At 32.4% G+C, this 27,868-nt stretch overlaps 1 protein-coding gene across 4 annotated transcripts; it reads left to right on the forward strand.

The window, feature by feature from the left end:
* LOC129798148 (mitochondrial coenzyme A transporter SLC25A42) lies at positions 1-27,836 on the forward strand. 4 transcript variants are annotated; one of them, XM_055841146.1, is made up of 6 exons: positions 6,454-7,086; positions 10,082-10,190; positions 14,707-15,184; positions 21,953-22,138; positions 22,197-22,646; positions 27,126-27,836. In XM_055841146.1, exons 3-6 carry the CDS (start codon positions 14,940-14,942, stop codon positions 27,274-27,276), a joined length of 1,032 nt encoding a protein of 343 aa, XP_055697121.1. In that variant the 5' UTR covers positions 6,454-7,086; positions 10,082-10,190; positions 14,707-14,939; the 3' UTR covers positions 27,277-27,836. The 4 variants fall into 4 exon arrangements, with proteins under 4 accessions (XP_055697119.1, XP_055697120.1, XP_055697121.1 ...); XM_055841144.1 differs by lacking the exons at positions 6,454-7,086; positions 10,082-10,190 and adding an exon at positions 1-206; XM_055841145.1 differs by lacking the exon at positions 10,082-10,190 and having other exon boundaries at positions 5,980-7,086.
* Positions 27,837-27,868: the final 32 nt, after the last annotated feature.

Here is a 27,868-nt window from a genome sequence, read left to right on the forward strand (position 1 = left end):
CCACAAGATTTTGCTGGCGCTGACACGCAATTGTGGTTGTCATTTTTCCTGCCATAGAAAAACTTCGCAGTTTGTTTTGGAAGTCGTCTCGAGGCATTTTTTCCTCAATAAACGTGAGTGAAAAGTGGATAATTTGTGAAAAATACTCTGGAGAAAGTTCACTGACCATCCAGTGGGTGAATTGTGTTGAAACATTTTGGAAAAATGTAAGTAAAAGCTCAAAGAAAATGACCTCCTTTGTATTTGGAGCAGTTCTCGACTTTTCCTTCCAACTGTTACTCCCTTCTTTGTGGCTCTTTTGTCCCTAAATTGGTGTCTTGGTGTCCAGGAGACAATGGGGTGTCGATGACGTAAATTTGGATCGATTCCCTTGGCGTCTGGGGGTTGTTATCGTGAGTTTTCTATTGATTATCACACCCGCGGCGTTACAAAAGCTCCCCAATCAGCGATTTATGTAACAAAGTTGTTGGAGAAAAAATTGCTAAAAGTTTCTTTTTTTTTTGGGGAAAATACTACGGAGACTGGGGATATTTGCTGAAATTGAGGACAGTATTTTGATAAGATAGACGGTTCTTTGTTCATCCATTTAGAATTTCTTCCTGGGGATTTAAAAGAAAATATCCCGAGGGTTAGTGATAAAGTCTAATGGTCTCGGTCTTGGGACCTTCTGATAGAGACAGGGAATGTTTTTTAAGCTCTTCGATTGTCCATGATATCACTGCGTGATTGTGCAAGATTGCAGAAGAAGTTTTGTATGATTTTCCAAGATAATGGATCAGTGGCAGATGATATAACTGGAGTTTATCAATGGAATTGGTCCGTAGTAGACGCAAACGTGACCCTCTACTAATCTATTTTTGCGCCAAAATTCCACGAGCTTCATATCACGCAAAGAAGTCATCCGTGGTGAGACTTTTCTATTAATATCTGACCACTGTATGGGCATCTCTCGGACTGTCGAGTGAAACCTGTTTCTGTACAGGTCCTTTGCTACGTTTTCTACCCAAGAAACATTTTTTCCGAATGAGGGTTTCACTCTGTACCTAAAGTTCTCTAAATAAAAAAAAGAAATAAAGTAGAACATGGCAATTTTAAGAACCAAAAGACTTTACCTAAAGTCTTGTAGCTAAACCTGAAATATATGAGGCTATTTACACCGCTGCATTAGATTGGGATTGAACTGTTCTAAAATCGGATTTCGGATCATTGAGTCTCAATCTAAGGCCGCAATCTAAATCGTTTTATTGAGGTCATTTAGACTGTCCCATTAGATTCAGATTGAATTGTCCCAAAATCCGATTTTGGGACAATTCAATCTGAATCCAATGCGGCGGTGTAAATGGCCTCTATGATTCTAATAGAGATTTTAATAAAGTTAAAATCTAAAAATAATTCATGAATACTAAAAGATTTAGCTTTTACTGACTTGAAAAGTCTTTTTTTAAATCTTCTAAGCTTTCCAAAAGGATTAAAATAATTTATTTTGGATTAAAAATGGATCTAGGATGAATAAAGAAACATCCCAAAAAGTCTAATTTTTTTAAAAAATTTGAAATAGATTTTCGGATTTTTTAAAAAAGAAATCTACAATGTCTTCTTAGCAGAGCTTTTAGGGAATCTCTGAAGCTTTCCACATTAGTCACAAAATAATCAAAATCTCTCAAAAGCGCAAAGCCAATTTGGAAATGTTTGAGAGAATTTTCAGGACAATATCCTCGTCTTTACAAATAAATGTCTAATCATAAAAGTCATTCTGGAAATTACTGTGAATTTTAAAAATAAAGCTTTCTAGAAAAGTTTCAAAGGTAAAAAACTACTTTTAATGTCTGTTTTTTTTTTACAAAGAAAAAGCCAAGATTCATTCTCTGAAAAAACTATTAAAAAAGGTGGTACTCGATACCACTTAAAATAATCATAATCGGATTAAAATATAATTTATGCTGATTTTTCATGTAAAGTCTATAAAGCTCTTTTGATCTAAGAACACTATTCTCACGCTTAATGGCAATTTCCTCTAAGAACAGCTACTCAGACCATAAGAACGTTTTTATACTTTTGCCTGAATCCGTCAAAATCGGTGTAGAAAGGGATCAAATAAGAGAATTTCTTATTCTAAGAGAAATCCGAAAAAGTTAAAATAACATTCCGGAAATGTTAATTTTACCCTACAGTATTGATCCGAAATCAGTGTAAGTATTACCCATTTTAGGTATGATAGGGCTTAAAATTACCCTTTTCATGTTAATTTTATCTTTGAAAAGGTGTAAAATTAACATTAAAAATGCTGATATATTTTTACACCTAAAAAATGTTAAAATTACGAGGAAAAAAAGTCAATCGCACCTTCATTTTTTCAGTGAAATTTTTAAAGGGGTATTAAGAGACTTGCCAATATTTTGATTCTATAAGGCAGCTATTTTGCTTCTTGTGTAAGCAGCCTAAAAAGTTATTCACCTAAGATTTATTATACTTGTTATAACAATGTAAAATTTTTTTGGCTATGCTTCTTACATGGCTTTTATATCACGGTTGTAAGTTCGCCAATAAGATCTTGTTAAGAGAAATAAGATCATCAAAGCTGAGACTAATGACGTTAAATGACAAATTCGCTTGAAATTATGAGAATAACTCTATTGATTCTCAAAAATCCCGAATATCATAAATATTTATGTCTTAAGTACTGCAATATTTAAAAAACAAACTCTCTAAAGATGAGAAAATGCTAATTTTGTCTTAATTAATTCCCGTCGTTGAAAAACCTCATCATGTGATGACATTTTATAGGTTTTGTGGCATTAAAATTGGTTAAAAAAACACAAAATAATTGTAAATGTGAAAATAATTGATAAAAATTAAGTCATATAAGATCTAAAATAGTCGTAAAATTGTACTCTGAAAAAAATAATTTGCAAAAGGATGCAAAAGGAGAACACCCACTCCATGTAATTAACCAAAAAGGGTAGTAACCCTGGCTCCAATCGACTTTTTTGCAAAAATCGATTAATTTCAATCGATTTTTTGGTCAATTCGAATTCAATCAACTTTGTTTTGCAAAAGGATGCAAAAGTTTGCCATTTTGCATGCGGCAAAATAAGCAATTTCCAGTGTCTTCCAGTCCAGTTCCAGTGTCGCTCAGAATTGTCAAATGGCAGACAAAATAATAATAATTCACAGTTTCACAGTGCAGTTAATTCGCAAAGTGGTGATAGTTTTCGCGTGTTTTCTCAATTACTGTAATAGTGGAAAATGGGAGGAAAAGCTCCTACGGTAGAGATTTGTGTTGTGATTCACAAAAACACGGTGCCGACCGAAATAAGGTGAAAATTAAGCAGTGTTTTGCAGGAAAATTGATAAACATTTTTTTGGGAAAATGAAATTTTGTGGTTCAGAAGTTTGCTCAGGTCTTTGGAGTGTTGTGTGACAAATATTTTGTGATGAAAAGACCTAAATAGTGAGATATTTGATAGATTTGTTCGCGAGGTTGCATCCCAATGCAAAAATTTTTGACATGTTGGATGGTTCATTCAGTAATAGTCCGACGACAAAAATTCTTGCAAATGTCAGTGTTTAAATGCAGAAAAATGGTCAAAATTTGCTAAGAAATTAGGTAAATAATAGATAAAGTGAAAAGTTTTTGAAAAAAAAGTGTCTACGGTGGTAGTGGAGTGAAAATTGAAAAGTGCAATTAACATTTTCATTGAGAGTATGTGTACGTCGATTTTGTGTTAATGCGGCAGACAAGAATGCCAAATCATATTTATGGTGTTTCACCACAGATGGCGCTACTATAGTGCTCATTCGGAGGTAAAAATTTGCAAAAATTTGCAAAGGGAGGCAATAATTGGCAAATATTTGCCAAATTGCAAATTTTTGAACCCAATTGCAAATTTTTCGTTTAATTCGAAATTCATCTCCAAAATTAATCGATTTTTGCACCCTTTTACACCCTTTTGCAAATTATTTCTTTCAGAGTACTAAAAGAACCATAAGTTGAGAATTCAAATGTCACCTTCAATTTCTTTTCTGAATTGTGCTAGAGTTTAATAAATTTTTCTTAAAAAACTCATACTTGATACTTCCGTAAAGATGTCAATTTTGGAGGAAAGTACATATACATATTGGTATGTGTGATAGAATTCTCGCCAAAGTTTGGAAATAATAATTAATTAAAATAACTTTTTGTTAATAAAATCAATGAAAACTCATTTTAAGACTTTTTCTTAGTTTAACACAAAACAAAAAAAAAAGTGGAAATCTTAATGGGGAAATGGATTTATGAGTCCTTAGAACTGTTGTAGAAGTCTTACGAAATTAAAGAAAATTAATATTGGCTTTTTGTTTAGAATGTCTGATTTCGGCATTTTATATCAATTTGGTATTCTACGTGATTTATATGCTTTGAATTCTGTGTTACTTTACTTATTCTGAGTTTTTCCAAAGAACATATGAGTGTTGAATGTTCTGACACATTTGTGATTTGCTCATATGGTGTATGGTCTACCGGGTTTCGTGGAAATAATTTTTGTCCAGTGGAATTTTGTGGCAAAAAAGTATGAGAAAAACAGAAACAAGATCAAATATTAGTTTAATTGATAAAAATAGTTATTACTGTTAATAATTAAACTAATAATTTTGAAATATTCCCAACATTTTATAGAAATGTATTCGGAAATGATTTTGATGCGAGGCATGAGCAAATGATTTTTGACCTTAACCTCCAAAAAGTATCTACGTCAGAGGTCTGCAAGAACCGTTGGAAACCGAATAAACGTCAAAATAAGTTTGTTCTGGTAGCGTTTTGACCATTGACGTGCATGTTTTATTTGACGTTTATTCGGTTTTAACGGTTCTTGCACGCCTCTGATCTACGTCATCACCAGCCCGATCTGGGCCACCTTATTACTTTGTTATTTCCCGGCGGGACCAAAATACACAGTTCACATGTCATACAATGTATTTACAACTTATTCGTGGAGAAAAGATACAGTTTACACATCTATAAAATATTTGATGAGTACTTGTCATTCACAAATACAAGTTCATTCACATACACGGTATAAACTACACATTTCTGTGCTGAGAGTACATAGTTGTACGAAAATTCTGTATAAACTACGTACTTGTATCTAGAAAATAACATATGCGCGCCCACGAGAATAAATGGCTGCCAAACAAACTTGTCACATGCACCTGCCGTTTTTATTTCCAAATATTAACGAAATTATAGAAGTCACAAGGATTTTAATATATTTTATTTAACCAGAGACAACGATTGAACAATTTAGATAATCACAAAGTATCGTGTAAAACAAAATATTTTCCAAAAACACTCACAGAATTGAATAAAAACACACATATTTTAGGTTTGCAACTTCTTTAATATTATCACTTCACTATTTTCTATAGATAACACAGCGTCGCATAATTATTATATTATTATAATCACTGAAATTACTAATAATTGTAGCACATAATTTGTAAACAAAATATTCCAATGGAAAATATTTCCCGTTGTCAAAACAACTGACAACACGCCTGCCAACAGCATTTTATGTCATACGGGGTTTTTATTATATTTACGATGTATGTAGTACTACGTATTTACTCTGTAAGAGATAATAGTTCACACGGACACACTCACACAAAAGCACACTTCGGGTCTCATTTTTGGTGCAAATAGTACTGAGTAAAATGTATGGGCGTACATGATGATACTGAGTATTCGTACAACGTATATACACAATTTATACGTAGTTTAGTCCCGCCGGGTTGTTTTTATTCATCTTGATAGGCCATCGCTCTATAGTCCACAATTTATCGACCGTCAATTTTAAAACACGGATTTTAAGTTAAGTTATGTTTTTTAGTACGTGACATACAATGTTGTCATAATTATTTTAATATTTTTGGCAAACTTTATTGAATAGTTGTGATAATTGTGATCCATAATGAGGAGAGCGAGGACAAGTACCACAATCGCAAAGAAAGTGGAAGCCGTCGAGCAATTTCAATACTAAAAGTCGTTGATAATTTTAAAAAATGACATGGACTATATACTGCGACCCAAGTGTCAAATCTGGAACCAAATATGGACTATAGCGAGGCTCTACTGTATAAGTCAGACTTTAAGGGGCAGTTTTAAAATTGCTTAAAGATTTATCTCAGAAATTAAGGGTGCATCTTCAAATTTTTGTATCCACCTTTCAAAATGATCGTCATATGATCATTTAAAAATGGCGGTTCTATAGATAGATTCTTTTTTGTTTCTTGAGTACACTCACGTGAGATCAGCATCAAGAAAGGTAGAAGCTAGTAAAACATTTTCACCCAATATCTCTCACGAGAAGCCCCCTCAAGTTCCTTGGAATGAAGCGAAATGTAACGACTCGCCATGACTTTGGACTCTCCGTTCTGCGATCTCTCAGTCAATTGCCATTAGCAGTAGCTATTTTTAGCCAGACTGAGACGCACTTGACACCCAGGAAATTGAAATTGTGTCCCATAGGCAGTCGAATAGAAACCCTTTGCAAATTCTCTGAACATGCATTCTCTTCCATGATCTCGACTGATAAGGAACTAAATAATTTTTGTGTCCCAAAGATTGAAAAGTGTTTAAACCGAGATTTCCCTGTCACTCACCATCGCCCCAGACATTCAATTAATATTAGTGAAAAACAAACAATTGTGCATCAAGTGCGATAAAATCAGAAATTTGCAGTATCGCGCAATTTATTATGCAATTTTGTTGTTTACGATGTTTCTGTAATGAGGGAAAATTGTGTTTTCTTGCTCTGTTTTTATTTTTGACTCTAAAGAATTTTCAATGAACATTTAATTAGTGATGCTTCCGGGGAGAAAATAATGTGTTTCTGTTTTTGGAAAAAGTTCGTGATTTGTGGCCACTAAATCTCCAAAAATGTATAATCAAAAGAGTCGTGGACAATATTTGGTGCGCAAAAATGTAGCTTGGTTATAAAGATTTACAGCTAAATCAACAACTAATTCTGGAATTACGTTTTCTAACACGCTATTTTTAGACCTTTTGTGGTTTTATAGTCAGTTTCATGGAATAGATCGCTTTTTCAGGTAATAGAAAAATATCAGATATAAAATAATTTTAAGTTTATGTGGTACAAATAAATTGTGGATATATTGCTTAATTCTCAAAGTCCTCAGATATCATTTAAATCTTGATTGTAATTTCAAAAGATTCTATTTTATATTGTAAATGTTTATAGTTTTGAGTCTTTTTTGTTTAAAAGAATTGTTGTTTTATAATATTCTTGATGTTCATAAATACTGGGGTGACATGATAACTTCTTTTCGACAGTATCGACTGCCGATTCTGAAAAATTTAAACGATAGCTGTACTTTTTGTAACTACAAATATTTGTAAACGGTCAGATTCTATTAAGAATGAGGCGATAAATGGTCTAACAATGCATCAAAAGTCATAATTTACTTAATCTAACAGATAGAGATTTTTTTATCGATAGTATCGATTCAATAGTACCGAAAAGTTATTTCATTCCTTGTTTCGATATGGGAAACTAATCCCAAAATTGTTTTAAGATAAAGGCCTACTTATAGAAATTGCAAAAAGAGGTTTTTGCCTGTAAATTAGATAGTCCATTTCGGTCTTCTTTTTGATGATATTTGAGAGATAATGATTAAGATTTCCATAATTTTACATAATATTTGTAATCGTACAAGAATTGATCTTGAATAAGAGCGATCGCTTAAAATATTTTAGGCCCCTTAATCTATCTTAATTAATTGTGGGTAAACTTCAAATTTTTGAGTTTTTTTTACGTTTTATGAGGAGATTGTTTCGAATTACAGTAGAGTATCGCTATAGGCCATCGCTCTATAGTCCACAATTTATCGACAGTTGATTTCAAAACACTGATTTTAAGTTAGGTTATGTTTTTTAGTACGCGACATGCAATGTTGTCATAATTATTTTAATATTTTTGGCAAACTTTATTAAGTAGTTGTGATAATTGTGATCCTCAATGAAAAGAGCAAGGAAAAGTAGCACAATCGCAAAGAAAGTGGAAGCCATCGAGCAATTTTAATACGAAAAGTCGTTGATAATTTTAAAAAATGACATGGACTATAGTGCGACCCAAGTGTCAAATCTGGAACCAAATATGGACTATAGCGAGACTCTACTGTAGTCATCATTATTTCTCAATAGAAGGTTAGATAGGGATCTACAAAATTATAAAAATATCTTTGTACTTGGCTTTAAAAAGACTTCTAATTTCACATTTCACAGAAGTTTCTCTTGCCCTTATCCCTATTGCCGGTTCCTTCGGTCCTTTCGGTTTTCAAACCTTTTATCTATCAAATATTGATTGAACCAGTTAAATTACAGTAGAGTTCCTCAAATTTGAACATTCGGGGGGTATAGATGACATTTCTCACTCCTCAAATTTGAACGATATTTTCAAAAATGTAACGGAATTCATATGAAATGCATCTTCTCTTAATTAAGATAAACAATTTTAGAGAATATATCAGTGTAATTTATTATGAAATAAATGGAATTTGTTGCGGAAGTTAATATAATACAATAATATTGAGGAAACATCAGAGAAAAATGGTTATAATTTAGACACCACGCAAAATTTTCTTCACATAACCTCAAATTTTACATTTTGAACTCAACCGTCGTTCAAAGTTGAGGAGTTCAAATTTGAGGAACTCGACTGTAATCTCAGAGTAAGAACACATGGACTTCACTATAATGCTATTAAAGTAAACAAAAGATTAATAGTCAACATTTGAATTTAAACTTTCAAAATTGACAATATGTATGCTTCAAAAAATATCTGAAGTCAACTACCATCACCAATTTAATCTTATGCTGAGACTCCTCGGGTTCTGTCTATTAAAAAAATAGACTACACCCTATAAGACCTGAATAAAGGAGCAGTAGTTTCAATGACTAAGTATTTTCAATGTTATGCTTTGTGCGGGGATAATATTTATATGTTTAATTAGTCGTAACTGTCAAAATGACGCCCAAGCACCAATTTTTCCTTTCGTCAGATTTTAATCATGAAAATTTTTATATCTAATTACATTTAAATCTCTTTAAAAAGGAATTTGGAGGTATGGCTTAACTCCTAACTTTCACTTACTGTTATTATACACAGCCTATTTGCTATAATTCGGAGGCAACCAAAATTCCGAACGCCAAAATTCTGAAAAGCAAAATCCTGAATGTTCAAAATCCTGATAGGAATTAAATTATTAACATTAATTAAGAAATATTTAATTCTTCTCATGAGCATATAAAAGTACAATGTTTAAACTATATTTTCTGAAATTTTCGTTTTTAAATTTTAAAAATTCAGCGATTGGGACCTGATTTTAGGAAAAAATTGATATTCTTTAAATTAAATTAAAAATTCTTTGGACTATTCAGAATCGTTAAAAATCCAATTATTGTTGTTTAATACAAACTATAAAGATGACCAAATCTAGGATTTTTTTCTAAGACATCGATTAATTCCTGATGAGCTAAGATATTATTGTTTACAAAATCGTGAAATAGGCTGCAACTAATTTGCGGTATCGAAAGAGTTACGCTAAGGGTCATGGCTTGAAATCATTGGCAAAACATCTTGGAAATTATTTTTTGCATCACCCAAATAAGTATGGATTAAAAACTAGTTTTTAACTTGTTTTCAAGTGAAATCAAGTTTCAAAGCCGATTAATTGAGTCTGTTGTTGTTGTTTAGTCTTTGGTGAACGTGAAATTAACCACGAATGTAATAAACTGTGCTCTAGTGCGCTATTTAAGAGTCAAATTATGCTGTTTTTATTTCAATACTGCATTGGCAAAAATATCATTTGTAAGAGATAGAGAGGTAAATGACTATATTTCTGCATCAAAAATCTACAAGGTTGAGCTATTTAGAAGTCAAGCCACAAGCCATCCAATTTTCGTCCAATTAGAAGGTTTTTGTTTGTTTCTATTTGGCTGCAAATGGCTACAAAACATGTCTATTTGCAAAAATTATTCTTATAATTTAGTCTGTTTCCTCTCTGTTTTTTTTTGCATCCTAAGTGAGGTAAACAGGGAATGTGAGAAACTGATTTTTTGTATGAGACTGAAGAGACTGAAGAATAAAAAAAACGTGGGTGGTGCTTCAGCTGTGTGCACGAATATGCAAAAGGTGATTAACAGATACGTCATTTGTTTATAAACACGTCTGCTTTGAGAATATTGGGTGTTGTTGCAAGATGTGTCAAGTATAAGGTGGGCCAAATCGAACTCAAGATGAATAAAAACAATTAACAAAGTAATAAGGTGGACTAGATCGGGCTGGTGATGACGTAGATCAGAGGTGTGCAAGAACCGTTTGAAACCGAACAAACGTCAAAATGAAACTCGTACGTCAATGGTCAAAACGCTACAGTAGACTCTCGCAAATTCGGCTCTTTTAAGATCGGGCTACTTTTTAATTCGGGAAGCGGTTACATTTGAAAAACGTTTGTTGTCATTTTTCAAGTTTGATTGTGATTATCAAATGAATCAAATATGCTCAAATTTGGCATGGTTTGTCTTAGTTTTGATGTGATTTTGCATTATTGAGGGATTTTCATGCAATTTACGTTATATATGAGTGTGTAAACTCAATATCTGTATGCACATGAATAAAAAATCGTTGCATTTCAAAAAGTTTGTCGCCCGAATTTCTGTCTAATTCGGCTGACATTTCGGTCCCATATGCCCGAATTTAAGAGAGTATACTGTACCTGAACAAACTTATTTTGACGTTTATTCGGTCTCGACGGTTTTTGCACACCTCTGACGTAGATAATTTTTGGAGGTTATGTCAAAAATCATCTGTTCGTGCCTCGCGCCAAAATCATTTCCGAATATATTTCTATAAAATGTTGGGAATGTATCAAAATTATTAGTTTAATTGTTAACAATAATGACTATTTTTATCAATTAAACTAATATTTGATCTTGTTTCTGTTTTTCTCATACTTTTTTGCCACAAAATTCCACTGGGCAAAAATTATTTGCACGAAACCCGGCAGACCATACACCATATGAGCAAATCACAAATGGTCAGAACATTCAATACTAATATGTTCTTTGGAAAAACTCAGAATAAGTAAAATAACATTGAATTCAAAGCATAAAAATCACGTAGAATACCAAATTGATATAAAATGCCGAGCTCAGTCATTCTCAATAAAAAGCTAATATTAATTTTCTTTAATTTCGTAAGACTTCTACAACAGTTTTAAGAACTCATTAATCCATTTCCCCATTAAGATTTCCACTTTTTTGTTTTGTGTTAAACTAAGAAGAAGTCTTTAAATGAGTTTTCATTGATTTTATTAACAAAAAGTTATTTTAATTAATTATTATTTCCAAACTTTGGCGAGAATTCCATCACACATATCAATATACTTTCCTCTAAAATTGACATCTTTACGTATGTGTCAGGTATGAGTTTTTTAAGAAAATTTTATTAAACTCTAGAACAATTCAGAAGAGAAATTGAAGGTGACATTTGAATTCTCAACTTATGGTTCTTTAAGTACAATTTTACGACTATTTTGGATCTTATATGACTTAATTTTTATCAATTATTTTCACATTTACAATTATTTTGTGTTTTGTTAACCAATTTTTATGCCACAAAACCTATAAAATGTCATCGCCTGATGAGGTTTTTCCAACGACGGGAATTCATTAAGGCAAAATTGGCATTTTCTTGTCTTTAGAGAGTTGTTTTTGAATATTGCAGTACTTAAGACATAAATATTTACGATATTCGGAATTTTTGAGAATCAATTGAGTTATTCTCATAATTTCTGTTCTGGATTAAAACGTTACCGTTTTTGATAATTGTAGTCTTAATTGTGGTAAAACCGATTCAATTGTTCATTTATTTATGATGTTATACTCTATATGCAAAAGATGTGACACTTTACCGTACTTTGGAATTATATCCCAATATTCTAATATGGTCTATTTTTTAAAATTTAAATCATAAAAATTTTATCAGCTAATTTTTTCACAGAGAAAGTTAATTACATATTCTATACACTGGGGAGAAGAGCTCTTTGCAGTTCAGACTTTGCCATCATTTTCTGGGAAATTCGAAAATAAATCTTAATTTTTGCTACACAAAAATATCTGTAAATTATTAGGATCCAATGCTTACCTCATTTAGTATTTAAAAGTTCTTATTTTTTCTTAAAAAGGCAAACAAAAATGCAATATCGATTTGTTCCAAGGCATATGGTACAATTTTTCTTTCAAATGTGAAGGTACATGCCTCTAAATCTAGGCCTAATACACTCATTAAAATTATCATTGTAGTGAAACAAGTTATCAAAAAAAATTTTTTCATTTTTTTCTGAAGTGTTGCTTTTCCTTTGGAAATAAAATTGTTGGAAAACCCATTTTATCGATATGAAAACTCTAAAATGCGACCTAAAAAGAGAAAGGTTGTGCTTCATAATGCCATATAATTAGATTTGGCCAGTAAGGTTAGCCTTGCCCAGAACGCTATGATTTTTTTTCGTGTAGTCTATATTTTTTCAGAAAACCATAATAAAATTGAAAATTGATAAAAAAAGTGTACAATTTTGAATGCTTTATGATTTTGTACTTTAATGCAATCTTTAAAGATATTAGCTGCAAAATAAGATTAAATTTTAAAATTTAACAATGGAAAACCGATTTAGAGAAATTATTGAATTCAATGGCATATATGGACGATATTTTATAGTCCTAGAACCTAGACAATTTTAATACAATAGGGAAAACTGGGGTAAAAAGTCACAAATTGAAAATTTGAAAATTCAATATCTTGCAACATAAAAGAGATAGCGGCTTAAAATTTTTTCCATTGATGGCCACCATTTACTTTCTTCAAACTCGTAAGTTTCTTAGAATTCGAACAAGGAATTTAGAAAATAAAAAGTATTGAATTTTTTAGCCCTATTTTTAAAATGTTTTCCTTGCAACAGATATCAATTTTGACCCACTTATTTCCCAAAATTGATGCACTGGTAAATATTTCCTAAATGATTTGGATTCTTTGAATATGAAACCACTATCTATTTTAGAATTTTACAAAGATTCTTTTCTCCAGAAATCCTTTTATTAAAAATGACCGCTTGGGCTAAAAAGTAACGAAAGGTATGGAGCAAAAAGTAACAAAGATCGAAGCAATTTCTTATGTCTCACGGCGAAAAGAAACGTCATTTTCATGTCTCGCCGCTTTTTGTTTGCATTGGTCAAACGATTAGCAGTCTCTTGTGTGTTTTTTCTAAAATAGCTTGAAAGGCGCTTTTCTCGTTTAGATAGAGAAAACTATGTTTTAAAAAGGTGTAGAGGAATAAATTTCCTATGAAAATATGTCACCTAGCTATTTTTTTTTAAATTTACGAAAGCTCGTGAAAAAGCAAATCAAAATGTGATGATATTTCACACCTGTAGGGGAATTCTGCAATTTTCGTGTCATTGTCACGCGTGAGTTTGAAACCTGACAGTGCCATTTGAGCTTTTTTTCATATCATATGAGTTTGAAAATGCCGAAAATGCAATTCATTGAATTTTTAATGAAATCCCTTTACTTGATGATTTTATGAAAATACAATGCATTTTGGTTGATTTGTTTAACAAAATTTATTGCCATTTGAATTGCCGAAAATCTCAAATATGTGACTTCTGACAATGCCACGTGAGCTGAAATGGCAATATCACGGCTACAGAATCGCATTTTCGAAAAAGCTCTCCTAAGATTCGAACCCAATTTGTCATATGGCATTGCCAGAACGTTACAGAATTCCCATCCTGGTACTATTTGCCCCAGCATTTTTGAGAATAGTCACAAAATTACCTTTTAGAAAACAGCTCGATAAATGTATTTCCTTACAAAATAGAGGAAAATGACTTTCACAAAGTTGTAGAGCAGTAAATTTCCTATAAAACTGCACTAATTAGAAATTTCTGGGGCGCTCGGGTCGCTTGTAAAAAAATAAAATATCCGTTTTGTTACTTTTTGCCCCAGTCTCCCCTACCCAATGTGGTCGTATTGATAAAAATGTGTTTTTTAATGAAAATTTATCAAATTATACTTATTTGAAATTTATAAGAACAATAAATATATTTTCATTTATGAATAGTATTAGTTAATCTTTGCAAAATTATTCGATCCCTATTTTTCTATTACAAATATTTCACAAATCTGAGTTATCAACACTGTACCAGTCGGGTAAAAGTATCTACGTCACTGGCAGTTCGATTTGGCCCACCTTATACTTGAAACATCTTGGTTGTTGAGAATGATGATGTGCATGTATTTATGGGCTTGTTATTGGAGTGTGTGAATTTCTTACAATTATTTTTATCATATCCTTGAACTTGTTTTTTTCTTCTCATTTCTGCTTCATCGACATTGAATTGGGTGGTAATTTTATGAATAAACTGCAGTGTCATTTTGCTCCTTAAGAGCCATATTGGATAGCATTTACCCATGATATAGCAATTCCAATTAAATTTGTTCAATGTCCCAGAGTAATATACGAGAGAGAGAGATTAGGAAGAGCAAAATAACATTTGTTACATTTCATTGACCTATCAGCTGTGTTTGTTATTCAGTTTTTTCTCTTATTTTTATCATGTCTTGCTTCTTTTTTTTCTGTTTATACTTTCAGAGATAGACAAGCCACTGGCCACGGAGGTGCCAGGCAATGTGAGACTAGTGGAGAGGGTTCGGGGGAATAATTAAGGCGCTAAATACTGAGTCACTCTATTACTTATTCTTAAAGTTTTCTGGGTTGTTGTTTATTTAATTTAGTAACAAAAAAAATGAAAGAGAAATTGTGGTGAAAAATAAAAACGGGAAGAATTCACAAAGAATCTATCTGCGAGATTTTAAAGTTAGAAGATGAGTGGACTCGTTGAGCAGTCACCGAGCATTTCCATGTCCATTAAAGCCACAACATCTCCAGCACCTGCCACAGCAGCTTCCGCCCCAGAGTCCCAAATGGCGGCGGAGGCTCATGAATCACCTCCGAAACTCAACAATATGAATGTAGTCATTACTAGTCTCATTGCCGGAGCTATAGCAGGGGCCCTGGCCAAGACAGCCATCGCACCACTCGACCGCGCCAAAATCAACTTCCAAATCAAGTAAGAAAATATAATCAATTACTTTTTTTCTTTATCAAATGGACTAACAGACAAGAGTGAACTTTGAGATAGTGCCCTGCGTATCTTTATTGCAAAAAATAGACTTTGCCGCAAAAGACCAAAAAAAAAAGACGCCAACGCCAAACATCTAAACAAAAAAGTTAATGAACGAAATAGGAATTTTGCCTGGTTCATTATGCAAAACTTACCGGTTTTGTTTATATTGTTATTGAGTTGAACTGCCTAAATTTCAACTTAACCCCGAAATGTTCAAATTTCAAGATCAAACTCATATAGGAAATCCACTTGAATGATCTTGACCTAGCGAAAAACTTGTCTCGAATTGCATGACTTGGAAGTTTTCAATGATGTTTTATTTATAGATACCAGCAAGAAATTTGAGAATCACTCAAATTTCAAAGACTCAAGAGAAATAATTGTTTGTCCGGTTTACCCAAAATAAACAATCTTATCTGATCTTTGCAATACAAGTTGCAAGTAATTGATTAAAAGAGTCAATATTTTGCGCCGTTTGTATTCCAAATTTGTGATATTTTCGGTGCTGCTGACCTTTTTTGTTATGGTCTTGAAAGAGGAACAATTCATTCAATAAACTTCGAAGTCATAATTTTATTTCGGTTATGCCCTTGGCACACTTACGACTTAAGCCGAGAGACGGCTAAACGTAATTATAATCAAAATAATGATTAGATTACATTTTTTAAACCTATAAACGGCTTAATGGGAAATTGATGGGAATTTAGTTGAATTATTATTTTGATTATAAGTACGTTAAGCCAGATCTCGGCTAAAGTCGTAAATATGTTCCGGGCATTGCAGTTAGTTTGGGAATTTCAAGACCTTTCAGAAATATCCAAATTTAAGCAAATCGGTTGAAGAATGAGCCTTGAAGAGGGGTATAACAATGACCTACAGAAAATCAAAATGGCGAATTTCTCGTCGTAAGCTTTCTCCAAGTAAAAAGTTCACTTACGCTAGTTGCAATATATGGAAATTAATAAAACTCTTAAAGCAAATTTCGAGGGGAAACTAACTACAAAATATATTCGAAAATCATTAAAAAAAAGCTTGGGCCAGTTTTAGAAAAAATTAGAAGAAAAACTAATTTTTAACCTACAATATTTTCGGCTTAACCCTTTAAGAACGATTGAAACACCGGTGTCCCAAAAGATTTTTTTTCTACAGCCTTCCAAAGTTATGTTTTCCTCTGAAAGAAGTCAGGAAAGGGATTTTTTCTGATCCCCAAATTTTTGATGCCCTCGTCCTAAAAAGGGTTAAGTAAAAATGGATTAAAATAATTTGATATAAATTGCCTACTATTGGGAGCAAATTTATAAAAATCAGTTTTGAAATGCCTCAGCTGGCTATACATTCATTAGACATACATAATTTATTGAAATATTTCTTTTCAATATCAAAATTGACAAGGATTGCCTCCACCTTGCAAAGATTTATTGACATAAATGTTTCAATATTGAAGAAAATTGTCCAGTGTATAGGAAAATATTAAAATATTTGTTTCAATATGGAACATTTTATTCAATATTTTATTTCATTATTTTGAATGGCTACAAACTAGGCCAAATTATGTCAATAAAAAATTTCAAAGTCACATTGAAATAAAATTTCAAAGAAATTCTAAATATCAAATTGATTTGATATTTCCTTCAATATTTTTTAATAGTCAGGAATCTTCTTCCTTCAGAACATCACAGAACTGCCAGATTTTCCTTGTTCATGAATGAAAACACATCCAAGGTCAAAATCCAAGTCAAGATACATCTCTCCTGCTTCCTCCAGGAAATCCCAGATTCTTGGAATTTGGTTATATATTTTGTTCAATCTCCTCAAGAACCCAACTTGGTCAGTACTAATCACCTGCTTCCTCCAGAAAATCTCAGAACTTTTGGGATTTTGTTGAATATTATGCCCAAAACACTTCAGATACATTCTGTGGTCAGAGGATTCCTGGAGCTTCCTCCAGGAAATCCCAGATCTTCTGAGAATTTCTTGTTCATTATGCCCAAAGCACTTCAGATACATTCTGTGGTCAGAGGATTTCTGGAGCTTCCTCCAGGAAATCCCAGATCTTCTGGGATTTTCTTGCCCAATGCACTTCAGATACATTATGTGGTCAGAGGATTTTTTTTATTGAATAAAATACACTCGAGATCCCCTTACATAGATAAATAGATAGATAGGCTACGTAGTTTTCAGCGTCCACCGCCGTCTTAGCGTTGGTGACCAACCTCCAGAGCAAAACGGTGGAAAAGCTCTTTCTCAGGTTGTATATGCCAGTCATGTACGAAACATGTTCATGTTTACATTTTTTACATACAAAGCAATCCAAATTTGATTTGACATTACTATTAATCAAGCTTTGCAAAATCTCAACAGAATGGAGTAGCATACGTAGGGGGGATTCGAGGAGTTAAGAGACGACGTGAAACATATAGTTTCGTGTTGTCGTCAATGAGTCTAGCCATTTACACCTAGAGGATTCCTGGAGCTTCCTCCAGGAAATCCCAGATCTTCTGTGATTTTTTTTTGAATATTACGTTAACTGTTTTAGAAGTGTTTCACTTTAGTTGATTGACATTTCAACACTTTAAAAGAACTCCAAAAGGCAGTTTCGAATTGAGATTTCACGTTGTAGAATGTGTTTGTTTTTACAATTAGAGCCAGAAGAAGGCTATTCGGGCTAATAGTCAGTCTGGGATGGTTTAAGTCTAGGCTGCGTCTTGGCTATAAAAAAGGGTCATCAGCATCTTGGTAAATTAAATATAGATAAAAAATTACAATATGATAAAAAAGATATCACTAAAATTTCAAAATTTAAATACCTAGGAATTATAATAGATAACAAGTTAAAATTTGATGATCACATAAACAGTCTCACTAAAAAAATATCCGCTTTAACTGGTACAGTTAGAAGAAACAGATATAAATCCCTACCACAAGAAATAAGAAGAACTTTGTATTACTCATTAGGGGAATCAATACTAAGCTATGGGGCACAAATCTGGGGTTCAACTAACAAGAAATTAATAAATAAAATTAAAAGAGCACAAAATAAATTGATTAAAGCTATTTTTCATTTTAATAAGTTTACTAGAAGCCATATATTATACAAAGAATTAAAATTACATCCTATCGAAGTTATTATAAAAATACAACAAATAATATATATACATAAGAATAAAAATAAACAAATCCACACACAAAACCCGGTACAAATACATGAAGAAAACAGAAGAACTAAAGGAAATATAATTAATATCAAACCAAAGACAACGAAATTTGGAATAAACTCGATACACTACCATGCAATAAATAACTATAACAATTTACCAACCAAACTTAAAAATGCAAATGAAAATGTTAAATTTAAGAAGTTATTGATAGATGGGCTTTAGGAGGAATCACCGGAGAATCGGTTGCAACAACGAAAAAGAAAAAACTAATTGTATAGTCTTAATATAGAATCTATGGATTTGTAAGACACTAAGTGTAACAATAAATTGAATTGAATTGAATTGAATTGAATCATCATCATCATTTTCAAACGGTTATCCCTATTGTGGTCTTTTTCTCCAAATTATTTCAAAAAAATTTTACATTTTTGTGATGCCTCCAATTGAAGCGTATTAGGTGAGATTCTTAACAATCTCACCTACTATAATCCTAACAAAATTTCATGTCGTCCGATCGACCTCAAATTTGGCCAAAATGTGTTTCGCCACTTCCTGATTTCGAATATATATGTGGCTAAGTTACGTTCCCGGCCGGCCGGCCGGCCGGCCGCTCTTTGGAGCTTAATAGCTCCTAAACTAAAAAAGATATCAACTTGCGGTTTTCGGCAAAGGTTATATATCGGGTGAAAATTGCAACTTGGTGCATAGACCCCCCACCCCCCACCCCTCCTTCCGCCATTTTGAAGACCCCCCTTTTTTTGTTTTCTCAATAGCTCCGCCCCTATGGCATCGAGCGGGCTCAAATTTTAGTATGTTATAGCTGGGCCTTAGAGCTTTCCATCAATACCAAACTTAAGGTCCCCCGACCCCCCTGACACGAGCTATAAGGGTCCAAAAAAAATTTTTTAAAATGGCCATAACTCCGGTTCTAATTGTCAGAATTTAAAAAGTGAGGGCTTTTTGGAAAGCTCTCGTGAAATGCCACTTCCCCTTCTAACATTGCAAGTTCATAAAACCACCGCTAGGGGCGCTTTTTTTAAAAAGAAAATTTTTAAATCTTAAAAGTTAAATAACTCAAAAATTCCATTGTGCATCGGGCTGAAAATTTAGTATGTTGTAGCCGTTGATTATACCTATCAAACAAAAAAAACCTTAAGTCGATCTAAAACCCCTGACCCGAGCTATAAGGGGTCAAAGTTCGAACATTGACCGGCCTCTATCTCCGGTTCTAACTAACATAGCGACCTAAATTTTACCTTTTTGGTTTCGTCTCGATGAGCACTTTCAGATGGAAGTTCAAAAAGTCACCACAGGTGGCGCTGTGATAGCGTCAAAATTCATCGAAATTCAAAGTCACTTTTCTCAAAAACGGCATTGTGCAAGTTAATGAAATTTTAGTATGTTGTAGTCCAGTCTAGGACGTTTCCAAAATGGTGCGTATGTGCGCTGTGGTTAAAACAGAACCGGAGATATGAGGGGTCAAAGTTCACAAAATTCAAAAAATTATATCTCCGGTTCTATGTGACCGATTTTGATGAATGAGGGCTTAAACGAAAGATCTCACCAAATGCTACAACTTTCTAGAAAATTTGAACTTCGTGGGACCAACACCAGGGGCGCCACAGTCGAAAAACCAATTTCAATATCACATAACCTCAATTATCTCGACTGTCGCTGAACCGATTTTGATGATTACTTCAACATAATTGTACACTGAGAAAAATCCGAAAAAGTTAAAATAACATTCCTGAAATGCTAATTTTACCCTACAGTATTGATCCAAAATCGGTGTAAATATTACCCTTTTTAGGTGTATTAAGAGTTAAAGGTACCCTTTTACATGTTAATTTTAGCCTAAATAAGGTGTAAAACTAACATTAAAAAATGTTGATATATTTTTACACCTAAAAAGCCTTAAAGTTACGAGGAAAAAATGTTAATCGCACCTTCTCTTTTTTCTAGGTGTAAAGCACATTTGTCTCTACATTTCGTCCATACATCATTTTCCACTCAGACTACGCTATCACTCCGATTTTGCCGTTTAAGTGTGAAAAAATTGATTTTTCCCATAATAACGCTTTGAAATCACTCAGATGCCAATTTGACTGCCTCTACTCCACAAAGACACTTAAAATAGGGTTTTAAATGGAAAGTCCCACAAAATACAACAATTCTTTGAAATAGTTGAAGATCAACAAATGACTACTTAGGGCACTCTGGATGAAAAAACGAGTTAAGAAACAAAAAACCTCGCTTATCTTGGCTTCTGAGTAATCGATGAGATCATGTTCTATAGGAAAATTATAGAGAACATTCTGGTCTACATTTCACCCATATATCACTTTTGTGCCAGTTCATCCAAATCCTTGATATTTTGGTTTAAATACAAAATTTGCATAATTTCACGAATTTGATTCAAGATAACTGAATGGCGTCTCCCAACTTCAGCTCTAAATCGAATTTGCATGCACTCCGAGTTAGCTCACGTTAAGAATCTCACCTACATAAGCCGGTTAGGATTATCTGTCCTTTTTAAAGTAGAGTAGCAAATTAAATGATATCCGCGCCGAGTGCCAGACAAATGCAACTAAAATCGAAAAATAAACACAATTTTCAGCCTTACATATTGCAAAGTTCAGAAAAGAATATTTTGTAAAATTGATGGTAAATGTTTGTGAATTCCCACTGGACCCTTATGCAATGATCGTAAATCGTATAACCCACAAAAGGTTGGTAAAAGTTTGTAATCTTTTGACAAACATTGTTCGTAAAAAGATCTGTTGATCTAAAAAGCATGAAATAAACTGAAAAACTAAAATCACATGACAAGCATTTTTTGTTCCTTTACAAACATTTGTTCGTTAATGTTCGCAAACACAGCAAAACACGCAAACACAGTTTTAGAGATTATCATAACGGTTTTTCAAGGTCAAAGGTTAAAAAGACACTAGAGAGCGCATTTATCAAGCAAATGGGGTCATGTTTGGGGTCGTTGGAAAGGTCTTGAAATTTCCTACAAAACTAAACCAGTTCCAATCGGTTTTGAATCAGTAATGAACCGGTTCATAACCGATAAACATTTTTATCTGAAAATCAAATCCTATTACTTTTAAGACTATTTTAGGGGATCTTTTGAGAGATTTATGAATCGGTTCAAATCGGTTGAGAACCGATAAACGGTAAATGATGCGAAAGTACTTTTGCGGTATAGCATCTAAGTCGAGCATTTCGCAAAGTCTGGTACGTTTTACTACGCCTTTTTATCGTAATTTTACTAGACCATTAGTGTTTTTTTAATAACTTTTTTTGCAAAATTTAATAAAAACCCATATTTGGTTTTTAAAAAAATTTCAAAAATTGAAAAATAAAGGCTTTGCAGTGGTGATTATCTATTATTTCGAGCACCAGTTATTCTTTCTATCGCTCTGTGAATTAATTATCAAGATTGCAGTAGATTTATATATAGATTTTTTAAGTTAAACTAGTTTAACAATAAGCTTAAAAGCAGAATAATTGATTTTTTTAAAATTTGGTTTGTATAAATTGCAAACAGCAAAGAAACTCCCTACACGTTTCGCGGTGCTACTCTTTTCCTGAAGCGTGCCTTCGAGAAGGAGGGATTCCTGTCGTTGTGGCGTGGTAATTCCGCCACAATGGCACGAATCATTCCCTACGCAGCTATTCAATTCACCGCCCACGAGCAGTACAAGAAATTGCTGAAGGTGGATCAAGATAAAAGGTATGAAGGATTCGAGGTGCAATTGTCCTGCTAGAATTTGAAAGATTGACAATTTCAGTACAAACATCCGGAGATTTGTGGCGGGATCTCTAGCAGGAATCACATCGCAGTCGATGACGTATCCACTGGATTTGGCTCGTGCTCGGATGGCCGTCACGGACAAATATACGGGCTATCGGACACTCAGGCAGGTCTTTGTGACCATTTGCCGGGATGAGGGTCCGAGGACGCTGTTTAGGGGCTACTGGCCGACTGTTCTGGGCGTTATTCCCTACGCGGGAATGTCGTTCTTCACGTATGAGACGCTAAAGCGAGAGTATACGGCAGTTACGGGAGAAAAGAAGCCCAATACGCTGTTTTCGTTGATGTTTGGGGCAGCAGCGGGAGTTATTGGGCAGACAAGCAGCTACCCTCTGGATATTGTGAGGCGAAGAATGCAAACTATTGGTATCAATGGTAGAACTGATCAGTACTCAACGATTATTTCGACTCTCCAGAAGATTTACAGGTAAAATCATTTAAAAATATTTATCAACTTTTTTTTATTTCAGGTTTTGGTTATACTTTTTTTCGTTATTAGGGAAAGGCTTTCAAATGAAATTTCTGTTGAAAATCCTCAAGAATTTCAGAGGAAACAATCAATGGAAAACTCTCAAAGAATTCTTTGGGTACTTCCTGGGAATTCTAATTACAAAATATCGAACGAAATTTTCTATGATCTCGTTGGGAAATTTCCACATCCCAGAAAAGTAATTTCTTCAGTTATTTCCTTCCAATTTCCAATAAGGAAATTCTTGTAGATATTTAGGGGAAAATTCACTACAGAAACATCAACATTTCTGGGGCAAATCCCAAGAAATGTTAGTGGAAATAATCCACAGAAATTTCTCTAGGAATTCTCTGGGAATTCCCTATGAAACTAACGAATTTTCAAAGACTAAAAATTCATTAAGAATTCCTTGTGGTTTTTCTTGGGAAATTTCCACAGATTTTTTGGTAAAATTTTCCTAAAGAATCAATAGGGAAATTTCTCCTGGGATGCTTTTTTTTTAATGGGGCGAATTCATCCCCAAAGCGAATGACATTTTTCGCTGCTAGAAAGCGCGTTTGCCACACTGTGAAAAAAACAGGGGTGCGATTAACTTTTTTTCCTCATAACTTTAACACTTTTTGGGTGTAAAAATATATCAACATTTTTTAATGTTAATTCTACACATTTTTAAGGGTAAAATTAACATGAAAAATGGTAACTTTAACCCCCAATACACCTAAAAAGGGTAATATTTACACCGATTTTGGATCAATACTGTAGGGTAAAATTAACATTTCCGGAATGTTATTTTAACTTTTTCGGATTTCTCTCAGTGCACTGCAATAAAATTCGAAATTCAGGGAAAAATAGTGAAAATACTCGCATATTCACCAAAACGAGAATACTCATTATTCACCAAAATAATTGGTCTGTACTCACTAGTTATTACCCCCTTGTTCTCTACGAATAATGTTCGATAAAATACTTCCTGTTTCGGTCCTAAGTAAGGTGTCTAAAAAGAAAAGGGCGTGGCCTATTTTTTAAGGTGTGGCCAAAGTAAAGTAAAATTGGTAATTTGCAATTTGGTTTCTCATTCCTTCAGATAAAGACATCGATTTATAGCTTTTCAAAATTTAAATAAATTAGAAAAATCAAATCTTAACACCAGATAAAACCCGAGATAAAGAGCATACAGGAAGCAAAACTGCTGCCTTATAGAACGAAGACTTTGACAAATCTTTTAATGCACCTTTAAAAGTCTTATGACTTATGAAAATTCCGTCCGTCATGAAGCTCTCATGAAATGCCACTTTTCCTTCTAACATCAGAAGTTCGTACAACCACCGCTAGGGGCGCTATTATTAAAAAAGAGATTTTTAAATTTACCAAGTTAAATAACTCAAAAATTCTTTTGTGCATCATCGGGGTGAAATTTTAGTATGTTGTAGCCGCACATTATCAAACAAAAAAAATACTTAAGTCGATCGATAACCCCTGACCCTAGCTATTATAAAGGATGAAACTTCGAAAATTGACCGGCCTCTATCTCTGGTTTTAATTAACATTTTGACCTAAATTTTGGTATGTGTATTTGTCTCGATGAACATTTTCAGATGATCGCAGCGTTTGTTTTTGATTTAATGAATAGAATAGAATATTTTTTAGAATAGAATAGAATGGAATATTTATTTGGTTAATGCCCCAGTTGAATGCAACAAGTTGGGACTATACAAACTGAATGAAAGTTCAAAAGCGCAGGTGGCGCTGCGATAGCGTCAAAATTCAAACTCATTTTCCTCGAAAACACCATTGGGAATTTTGATTAAATTTTAAAGCGCTGTAGTCTAGGCTATGAGGTTTACAAAAAGTGGCATGGGATCGCTGTGGTTATAATAGAACCGGAGATATGAAGGGTCAAAGTTCACGAAATTCAAACCGCCATAATTCCGGTTATATTTGACCGAATTTGATGAGTGAGGACTCAAATGAGAGATCTTACAAAATTCTACAACTTTCTAGAACATTTTAACTTCGTAGAACCAACACTAGGGGCGCCACAGTCGAAAAAACAATTTTCATAACACATAACCTCAATTATCTCGACACATGCTTAATCGATCTTGATGATTAATACGGGATAATTGTAGAGGACATTTATATATTTCGCCCAAACGTCATTTTGTTGCTCAGATTATGCCATCTGTCTGATTTTGATGTTTTAGTGTAAAAAGAAAATGATTTTTATCTACAATAACGCTGCGAAACTACGCAGGTGCTGATATGACGGCTTTTATTCGACCACTTTATTAAAAATAAGGTTTAAAGGAATGATCAAAGTGCCCGCTGTAGTTAAAAAACGTTTTCCATAACAAATAAATTAAATTATCTCGACTACCGAGCAACTCATAAGATCAAGTGTTGAAGCAAAATTATAGAGGAAATTCTGGCCTATATTCCACACTCATCTACCTGTTAGTTCATTTCCATCCTAGATATTTTGATTTAAATAAAACGTTTGCAATCTTTCAGAAGTTTGATTCCAAAATGATAATAATGGCATTGAATAAACGAGCAGTAAAAAGTCAAATTTGATCAGCAATAAATTCGAAATGATCAATAATAAATTTAAAAAAAATGGTCAGTAAAATAATTAAAAATGGCAGTAAGAAAAAAGTTAAAAAAGGACAGTAAAAAATTAAAAAAGAGCAGTATTTTATTAAAAGCGGTCAGTAAAAAATGAAGAAGAGCGGTCAGTAAAAAGTGAAACATGATCAGTTAAAAATAAAAAGTGATAAGCAAAAAATAAAACATGATCAGTGAAAAGTAAAAGATGATCAATAAAAAATTAAAATCGGTCAGTAAAAAATAAAGTGATCAGTAAAAAATTAAAAATGATCAGTAAAAAATTTGAAAAAGCAGTAAAAAATTTAAAATGAGCAGTAGAAATATTCGAGTAGATCAGAAAAAAATTATAAATCAGCAGTAAAAAATAAAAATCGTTCAGAAAAAAGTGATCAGCAAAAAATAAAAGATGATCAATAAAAAGTAAAAGATCATCAATAAAAAATAAAAATTGATCAGTAAAAAATAAAAATGATCAGTAAAAAATTAAAAAAAAAACAGTAAAAAATTTAAAATTAGCAGTAGAAATATTCGAGTAGATCAGAAAAAAATTAAAAATCAGCAGTAAAAAATAAAAATCGGTCAGAAAAAAGTGATCAGCAAAAAATAAAAGATGATCAGTAAAAAGTAAAAGATCATCAATAAAAAATAAAAATTGATCAGTAAAAAATAAAAATTGATCAGTAAAAAATAAAAAGTGATCAGTTAAAAATTAAAAATGATCAGTAAAAAATTAAAAAGTGATCAGTAAAAAATTAAAAATGAGCAGTAGAATTATTCGAGTAGATCAGTAAAAAATTAAAAAGTGATCAGTAAAAAATTAAAAATCAGCATTAAAAAATAAAAATCGGTCAGTAAAAAAATAAAAAAATTGATCAGTAAAGAATTAAAAATGATTAGTTCAAAATAAAATAAAACAGTAAAAAATTAAAAATGAGCAGTAGAAATATCCGAATAGATCAGTAAAAAATTAAAAAGTGATCAGTAAAAAATTAAAAATGATCAGTAGAAAATTAAAAAGTGATCAGTAAAAAAATAAAAATCAGCAGTAACAAATAAAAATCGGTCAGAAAAAAAAATAAAAAGTGATCAGTAAAAAATTAAAAATCAGCAGTAACAAATAAAAATCGGTCAGAAAAAAAATAAAAAGTGATCAGCAAAAAATAAAACATGATCAGTAGAAAGTAAAAGATGATCAATAAAAAATAAAAATCGGTCAGTAAAAAATAAAAAGTGATCAGTAAATAATTAAAAATTATCAGTAAAAAATTTAAAAGAGCCGTTAAAAAATTAAAATGAGCAGTAGAAATATTCGAGTAGATCAGTAAAAAATTAAGAAGTGATCAGTAAAAATTAAAAATCAACAGTAAAAAATAAAAATCGGTCAGAAAAAAATATGATCAACAAAAAATAAAACTTGATTAGTAAAAAGTAAAAGATGATCAATAAAAAATAAAAATTGGTCAGTAAAAAATAAAGTAAAGCAGTAAAAAAATAAAAAAGTGATCAGTAAAGAATTAAAAATGAGCATTAAAAAATAAAAAAAGGGCAGTAAAAAAATAAATGCTCGACTCGCTCATAGAAACTTAATTTGCAGTTTTTTTTTTGTTAATAATTTTTGTTTTCTGATATTTGTAACCATGGTAGACTTCTTAAATGGAGGCCCCTAAAATGTGTAGGCCCGGTGACGCGGCCTCAGGGAACCCACCTAAATGCGGCACTGCTTATCACAAACTTTTCTTACAAGATTGTATTCAATCCATTAGTTTAAACTTAAACTAATTTCAATTGTCCTGAAATAAATTTTGTTAATTTTTCCTTTTAATTTTCCAGAGAGGAGGGAATCAAGAATGGCTTCTTCAAAGGTCTCAGCATGAATTGGATTAAAGGGCCCATCGCTGTAGGAATTAGTTTCTCCACGTATGATTTTATTAAGGAAGTATTGAGAGAAATAGTCGGATTGCAAACTGACGCCAAAGAATAATTAAAGAAAAAAAAAATGTGAATCATTTCAAAATTTAGTGGGAAAAATTGTTAAAAATTATTTTTTTACCCAGTGATTGTAAAAAAAAAATAGCAGAAAGTACGAATAAATGTGATCAGAGCAAAGCCCTATAGAAAAAAATGAAAGAAAAGAAAACGATAGTCATGAATGGAAAATCACTCACAAGATATTCTAGTTGTTAGTCCTTTTTTTTTTTTGTAATTTACTGAAGTGATTTCTGTACTCGAGGAATGCAATGTCTTTTTTTTAGTTTTGTTGTTAAACTCTCAAACGCTCAATTGTCAGTCTGGTTTATTTTGTAAGTTATGCTTAGTGCACATATATTAGGCTAATTATGATATTGCATCTTTTTTTTTAAATGGATGAGAAAATTGTGGCGAAATAAAGCTTTTTCATTTTACAACCTTCCACCTTTTCCTGATCGGGAGACTAATGCCTATAATGTGACAATAAATTTGTACGGTGCCATGGGTCAATTTAATATGTATACTTACTATGAGAGTGTATTAAAGAGATCTGAATGATTTTTCCATTTTAAATTGTTGTTTTTCGCTTTGGAAATTTGTTGGAT

This window comes from Phlebotomus papatasi, chromosome 1 (genome assembly GCF_024763615.1).
Source record: "Phlebotomus papatasi isolate M1 chromosome 1, Ppap_2.1, whole genome shotgun sequence".
Lineage (NCBI taxonomy): Eukaryota > Metazoa > Arthropoda > Insecta > Diptera > Psychodidae > Phlebotomus > Phlebotomus papatasi.